Source organism: Protopterus annectens, chromosome 12.part0 (assembly GCF_019279795.1).
Source record: "Protopterus annectens isolate FY-2018-M chromosome 12.part0, PAN1.0, whole genome shotgun sequence".
NCBI lineage: Eukaryota > Metazoa > Chordata > Ceratodontiformes > Protopteridae > Protopterus > Protopterus annectens.
The window spans coordinates 487,027,412-487,035,824 of record NC_056746.1 but is presented as its reverse complement, the minus strand read 5'-3'; the positions used below and the strand labels follow the sequence as shown (position 1 = coordinate 487,035,824).

The 8,413-nt window shown below is 37.8% G+C and overlaps 1 protein-coding gene across 1 annotated transcript in view; it reads left to right on the top strand.

Moving 5' to 3' along the window:
* The window catches only part of TNFRSF13B (TNF receptor superfamily member 13B), a 141,397-nt gene that overhangs the window by 32,076 nt on the left and 100,908 nt on the right, over positions 1–8,413 (top strand). The window contains exon 2 of the mRNA XM_044090550.1: positions 7,636–7,776. Coding sequence (XP_043946485.1) covers positions 7,665–7,776 — 112 coding nt within the window. The 5' untranslated portion in view covers positions 7,636–7,664. The remainder of the gene's footprint in view (positions 1–7,635; positions 7,777–8,413) is intronic.

Genomic DNA, 8,413 nt, shown 5'->3' with positions numbered 1-8,413 from the left:
TGTCAGTACAGAAGAAAAGCATAAAATGTATTCCCCTTCTTACTCTGACCAAATGCACGAACACTTGTACATACACTCACAGACACAGTGCTGCAACTTTCAGTATATCTGAAAGTTTTGACATTACTACACATTCTAGCTTAGAAAGTACCACATACCCTACTCCTAACCATGACCAAAAGCAAAACTCCACCCAAAAAACAATATTCGATATTACACATTTCAGTCCTTCCTGAACTTAACTAAGGGTGTATTTTACAACCTTGGACAACATAAATAGCTGTCAATAACCTGTACATTCACTATAATACTTGGAAATGTGTGTGTGTGTGTGTGTGTGTGTGTGTGTGTGTGTGTGTGTGTGTGTGTGTGTGTGTGTGTGTATATATCTATATTTATATATATATATATATATATATATATATATATATATATATATATATATATTTATACATACATAAGTAAGGGCATACCAGGCATAGCTTTAAGGAGGAGTTACCAGTAAATGTGCATCAGAGTTCTATTTGTATTACAACTTGGGCACTGGGAGAAATGAACAAGACACTGGGTTTGTTGTTTGTAATCATTATGCTCTGAACTAAGTAATGTAGTAACCTGTAGAAATCATAGAAATCATATATATGAATGTGTTTATACATATATAAATACATGATTTGTGTTTCTTTCTAACACGTAGATATGTAGAAGTTATTGCTGTTGAAATAGCTTTAGTAATAGAAAAGATGTGTATGGAGAATTGGGATAGGGAGGAGAATGCACCGCATGATGTTAAGAAAAAATATTATCATTTTTTTTCTTTTCTGAAAAAGCTAAACTGGGCTCAGGATTCTGTATAACTCATAGCTCCCATCTACACTTGCATCATCACAATTGTGATATGCTTTGAATGTGACATTTTGTCATGTGGGTCCTTTTTATCCATTGAGGAAAGCCTCATGGTTATGTGGCTATGCAGCTGCCCCATACCCATGAGGTGGACTGGTTTTGCAGGACCATCATGCTGTGCCTGGCTGAGTTTTGCACAATCAACTGAATGAGTAAGAATTTTCTTTATGTTTTTCAAACTAAAATAAAACAACACTTCTACACTTTTGGTAAGCACTTAGAATTTTTAAGATCTCAAGGAAGACACCAATCCAAACTACTAACAAATTGACAGAAAACACCAGGAAGGACCCTGTTGACCAGGGACGGTAGAGGCAAATATATAGACCAGATACACAAATTTGACCTAGGTTTTGTCTTTATTGTAGACTTCATCAGAAAATGAACACATTTAACCACTCCATTGATATATATATACACACATACACACTGGAACAAATACATCCCACCCCTTCAATTACCCTATCAAGCAAGGCTCAATCTAACAGGCATATCCTAAATCTAACTTCATTAACCCTTCGACGTAAAAAAACTATACTCTCAATCCATCTACACAATATTATGTTACACATCAAAATATTGTTAAATACACAAAATATAAAATGTAAAATAAACATTTTCATGTACAGTCAACTAAACACTGTTTATAACACCCAATATCATAAATTAAATAACAAAATAATATCATAATGTCTAAAAAACAATAATAATTAATCATATGAAATTAATTTTCAAGAATTTTGTTAAGAAATTGTAAAAAAATTCTTTCTGAAAAACACCTTTCCATCACAACAAAGAATAAAAACCTTTCTTAAAACCTTTTTATAAATAACATTTTCAACCCAAGATGTGTTTTAATTTTAATAGGGGCAATATGCTTATGCTATCATTAATTCCTGGAAATACTGTAGCATTTATTGCCAATTGTCATCTAATTTCACAAATATCAAGATGCACATCCAATACTGCACCCTGACCATCCTTTTTTATTTATTTATTTATTTATTTATTTTTTTTTGCTGTATTACACAAAATTAAAATCTGTGCTCTGGATGTTGCTCTATGGGCCTAACTAGGGCATTAGTATTTATCATGTGCCTAATATCCAGGATGTGTTTGCTAACTCTATCCCTGAATGTCCTACAGGTTTTCCCTATATAAAAAGCCAGACAACCTTCACATTTAGCCATATAAACAACATTTTTAACATGACAATCAAAATGGCCATGTATACCAATAACCTCTCCCTCAATAATAATTTTGTCACCTGTAACAAGAATATATTTACAAACACTACATCTACCACACCTAAAATTCCCTTTACTCCTATGTGAATTAACATTCTCCCAACTGGAGTTTGTAGCTGACTCAAGTAATTGTTTAAAAGACTTCCTTTTCCTATATACGATTTTTGGGGGGGTTGCTCAATTTTCTCCATACGTTACTATCCAATTTTAATAACTTCCAATTCCTATTTATTATTCCCACTATATGATTCACGTCATAATTGTAGGTAGTAATAAAATACAATGTTTCACTCACACTGGTATTAACATCAATTTCATTTTTTGTTATTTTTACTTCTCCAATAACTGTATTTACTTACCCCCCCCCCCATCGTGGTAATCATGGGTTAAAATTGCCTTATAAACACCACTAAACCTCTTACATTTCACTTCCTCCATAATGGAATCACACAATTCAACAGGATATCCATGATTAATGAACATACCTTTAATGAACTCCATTTCTTTTAGAAAATCTTGACTTTCGCTTACCATTCTGGCTGCCCTAACCATTTGTCCTTTTACTATCGCTTTTTTCTGATGGTTAGGGTGCCAGCTCTGGTAGCTCAAATAAGAGTTTGAAAAGGTAGGCTTTCTGTATATACCAGAACCAAACATTTTTCCACATGATTAACCTTCAATTTTACATCTAAATATGAAATTTCCTCACTACTATATTCATAGGTGAACCTAAAAAATTGTACTGTACAATTAATATAATCTATAAAACCTGTAGGACGTTCAGGGATAGAGTTAGTGAACACATCCTGGATATTAGGCACATGAAAAATACTAATGCCTTAGTTAGACACATAGAGCAACATCCAGAGCACAGATTTAAATTTTGTGTAATACAGCAAAAAAATAAATAAATAAATAAAAAAGGATGGTCAGGGTAAAGTATTGGATGTGCATCTTGATAGTTGTGAAATGAGATGGCAATTGGCATTAAATGCTACAGTATTTCCAGGAATTAATGATAGCATAAGCACATTGCCCCTATTAAAATTAAAACACATCTTGGGTTGAAAATGTTATTTATAAAAAGGTTTTAAGAAAGTTTTTTATTCTTTGTTGTTATGGAAAGGTGTTTTTCAGAAAGAATTTTTTACAATTTCTTAACAATTCTTGAAAGTTAATTTTTTATGATTAATTATTATTGTTTTTTAGACATTATGATATTATTTTGTTATTTAATTTATGATATTGGGTGTTATAAACAGTGTTTAATTGACTGTACATGAAAATGTTTATTTTACATTTTATATTTTGTGTATTTAACAATATTTTGATATGTAACACAATATTTTGATATGTAACATAATATTGTGTAGATGGATTGAGAGTATAGTTTTTTTTTACTTCAAAGGGTTAATGAAGTTAGATTTAGGATATGCCTGTTAGATTGAGCCTTGCTTGATAGGGTAATTGAAGGAGTGGGATGTATTTGTTGCAGTGTGTATGTGTGTGTGTATATATATATATATATATATATATATATATATATATCAATGGAGTGGTTAAATGTGTTCATTTTCTGAAGAAGTCTGTACAATAAAGACGAAACCTAGGTCAAATTCGTGTATCTGGTCTGTATATTTGCCTCTACTATCCCTGGTCAACAGGGTCCTTCCTGGTGTTTTCTGTCAATTTTTAAGATCTACCAGATTAGGTAAATGTTTAATACATTATCAGAATTTTTTAGCATTTTAAATTTGATACCTACTGCAATGGTTAATACAGCAATATTAGCATATGATTATATATACGTAAAAATGACATGTTTTAAACCACTCACAGTTACATAAGTTTTATGTCATAAAATATACTTTGCTGAATACTTAACACCTTTTAAACATTGCAAAAATACTCTGCTGCACTTTAAATTTTTATAACTTTTTCCACGGGAACATGAATCCTTTCACTCTGTCTGTCTGCCTGGGATGACATGATCGACAGACCACGCTGCTTTGCCAGAGATGGCCTGCACCTATCACCCTTGGGATTCTGGACACTGGCAAAGGCTCTTGCCACCCCTATAGTGCCTTTTTTAGGCAAGGTTCAAATGAAAAATTCACCACCGTAACAGGTACAAGCAAGCAAAATCTGAAGGTAATGCTACTCAATGCTAGAAGTCTAAACCTCAAAATGCACTCACTCGAGGCACTCCTTAAAATGGAGAACATTGATATCTGTGCAGTGACAGATACCTGGTTCAAAGCTCCAGAGAGCACCCCTGCATTACCAGGCTATAACTCATACCAAACCTTTCGGCCACCAAACATGGACCGGAACACTAAAGGTGGAGGCGTGTCCATATTCATTAAGGATATCCATACCTCCAAGCTAGTTGCTCAGCATAATGCATCCGAGATTATCCAAGTTCAATTAACTCTGGGCAAAACTGTAATCCAGATTGTAGCTTGCTACAGACCCCCCCCCACCATGCCCCAGGATTCCCACTCCTCTTTTCTTGATACACTGGAAAATATTAAGGTACAACCCAACACTCTAATAATGGGTGATTTCAACTACCCTACCATTAACTGGGAAAACTACTCATGTACCAACTCTTTTGCTCAACATTTTCTGGAAATCATCAATTCCAACACCTTGGATCAACTTATCCACACCCCCACCAGGGGCAGCAATATCCTAGACCTGGTCATTACCAATATTGGCAACCAGTGTTTCACACCAGAGGTCAATTCCTCGTTGGTCAGATCCGACCACAAGATAATCACCCTAGACATCCACATCGCGCTCCCACCCCCCATTAGGGAAACAACCGTAAAAAATTTCTCCAAAGCCAACTTCATGCTTCTTAAGACAGAAGTGGCAAACTTCACGACACCCATGCAGATGGACAATAGAGGTACGACTGCTGAATCCTACACAAATGCACTTTATAAGCACTTACACGAGTGCATGGATCATGCTATCCCTAACAGAACCAAGATGCTATCCTCCAAAAAAAGGAAGCCAATCTGGTGGTCTTCTGCCATAAACAAACTCTACAACAGAAGAAAGAAACTGTTGCAAAAAAGAGTAAAATCCCCCGATTGGAGGAACCCCCTGGTCATCCTCAGTACAAAGCTGAGATCCCTCATAAAATCCTCCAAAGCTAGTTATGAAAACAAAATTACCACTGATTCTAAAGACAACCACAAAGCAGTCTATAGCTATGTCAATAATCTCAATAGCAACACTCAGATCTGCTCTGAGTTACAGCACAATGACACTAAATATACAGAACTAACTGATATTGCCAACATCCTGGCAGATAAGTTCAGTGCTAACTTTACCCCCTCTCACCCCCTAAAAGGCCCATCTTTATACCAGAAGAATGCAAAGTTCCTGTAATCACGGCTGCACAGGTAAAAACCTCACTCTCCAAAGCCGAGAACACAGCATCAATGGGACCTGACAACATCCCAGGCTGCCTTCTACATGAACTACAGAATGAACTGGCACCCAACCTAAGTACCATGTTCAATCATAGCCTCACCTCAGGCTTTGTGCCCATTGAATGGTGCACTGTGACAGTTATCCCACTCCACAAAGGGGGGGCCACAACAGACCCCGGGAACTATCGCCCCATTAGCCTGATAAGCCTAGTCTGCAAGGCCATGGAACGTATCATCATGGAACTCATAAACAAAGACATTGGAGATCTCCAAACTCTGGACCCCACACAGTTTGGGTTTGTAAAAGGCCGATCATGTCTCCTAAACCTGATAGACTTCTTTGAAGTAGTCACCAAAGCCATAGATGAGGGTACGGTGGTTCACACAGCCTATCTAGATCTCGCCAAGGCATTCAACACCATCCCCCACTCTGGAATTATAGATAAATTCACTAAACTAGGTATAAATCCCTATGTCACAATATGGGTTGCCAACTGGCTTACTGACAGAACCCACACTGTGAAAGTAGCAGACTCCAAATCAGACTTCAGACCAGTGACAAGTGGAGTACCACAGGGTTCAGTCCTGGGTCCTCTCCTGTTTGGTATCTACTTCTCTGAAGTACAGGCTAACACAGAAGGTCTTTGGCTAACTAAATTCGCAGATGACTGCAAACTAGGAGCCATAATCGAAACGTCTAACGATGTGTACATCCAACAAAAGGGCCTCACTGATACAGATGCCTGGTGTCAAAGACATGGTCTCAAGCTCAATGCCAAAAAGTGCATTGTCATCCCCTTTGGTAAAAACTCTGTACCCTTGAACTACCACATAGGCGGTAGTCTACTTAACACCGAAAGTGTGATAAGAGACCTTGGGACACAGGTGGACAGTAGACTTTCCTTTGATAATCACATCACCACAGTGGTCAGGAAATCCTTCTACGTGGCACACCTCATCACAAAAGGTTTCTCATCCAGAAAAAAGAGGTAATTTTTCCCCTCTACTCATCACTCATTAGACCCATTATAGAGTACAATGCCCATTTTGGTATGTACCTCACAAGACAGATGGACAACAACAACTGGAAAGTCCGCAGAAACACCTCACAAAGAGGATTACTGGCCTCAAACAGATGCCTTACGCAGACCTTCTCAAAAAACTCCACCTTTACTCCATCTCATATCACCTACTCAGAGGTGATCTCTGCCTAACATACAAAGCTATGTCAAACCCAGAGCTGTTGGACATGCTCCACTTAAAGAAGTCCCAATCCCTCCAAGCTACACGCTCTAGCGACCTAAACCTTGTCACCACAATAAACAGAACATGCTGGATGGAAAGATTCCTGCCCCAGAGACTTCCCATACTCTGGAACAGACTACCTATCTATGTCAAACAAAGCTCCTCATTAGCACTCTTCAAGAAAAATCTTGATGATTGGATGGGTAATAGGAAATTCACCCCTGGGATCATTTCTGTGGTTCTGCTTGACAGGGGCACAGGAAAATAATTTTCTTGGGTGACAAAAGCCAGGATACCTTTTTGGCTAGGCTTGTACAGGCCCTAGGGCCAATAGCCTAGTACCTACCTATGAACCTATGAACTCTCTACTCCCAGGGACCTTGTATTTTGTTTTATGCCAGTTCAGAATTTTAAACTGTATGATAACCATTAGAACCACTGAAAATATTATATCACAGTGTACACCATCTCTTGTATTCCCCTGAATAAAACTAAATATTTTCATTGATAAAACAGAAACTGGTTAGGAAACATGACACTTATGTATGCCTTTCATAACCAGTTAAGACTAAACTTTGACCTGTTGGCCACACATGGTTATTGTAAAGTCTTATCGCACAGCAAGTGCTCTAGTATGTATTGCGCAATGATGTAGCAAAGCTACTTAAAAATACACACACACACACACACACACACACACACACACACACACACACATACACACAGTCATATTGCACACATTAAGAAACATAGAGTTGTTTAAAGGAATTTGCCCCTTTTTGTCTCTCTAGGTGCTGAATGTTTTGGTTCCAGCTAAGACATGAAGGGCGTATGCCCAGAAGATGAGTACCGGGATGGACTCTTACGACAGTGTATTCCCTGTAAAGAGATGTGTGACCGGTATGTCAGGAAAGCTTGCATTACCTTCTGTGGTAAGTGTCTAATGTCTGAATAATGTAGCAGGGGAATGGGTAGAAGATGGGAAGGGTAAGGTATATGTGCTGAATGTGGCAGAGATTCTTCAGTAAAATTCTATATCTGCATCACATGAAATCACAGTCTAATGGCAACTAGCACTGCATATTTTGTTTACATTAACAATAAATGACCTCACTCTTTTTTTTTTGTTGTTCGTTGGTGTCCTTCGACCCTTCATCTAGACTATTAACTTTGCAGCTGTCTCCCATTGAACTAATTTTCCCCAGTGTCTTGGACATACTGGGATATTATCCTTTATTACCACTTGGCTGAGGTGATCCTTGGCAGTCCAGAAGAAGGTACAGAGTGGTGCCATTGCTGGCAGCATTCTGTACACTGATTGGATTGCCAGGGCTTTTTTAGCCCGCCCCCCCACACACACACACACATACACACACACAGACATACGCAACAATATACTGATTCGACTATTAAGCTGGGCAGGCTATGAGGTATGACTTGAGAGTGTGTCTGCCTCAACCCATAGAATGGCAGATCTTCCCCGAACACCAGTCAATGATCTTTCTAAGCCTGACCTTCACCAGGGTTCAGTGATGAAACACATAACATGCCCCCAATCCAAATGTAGGG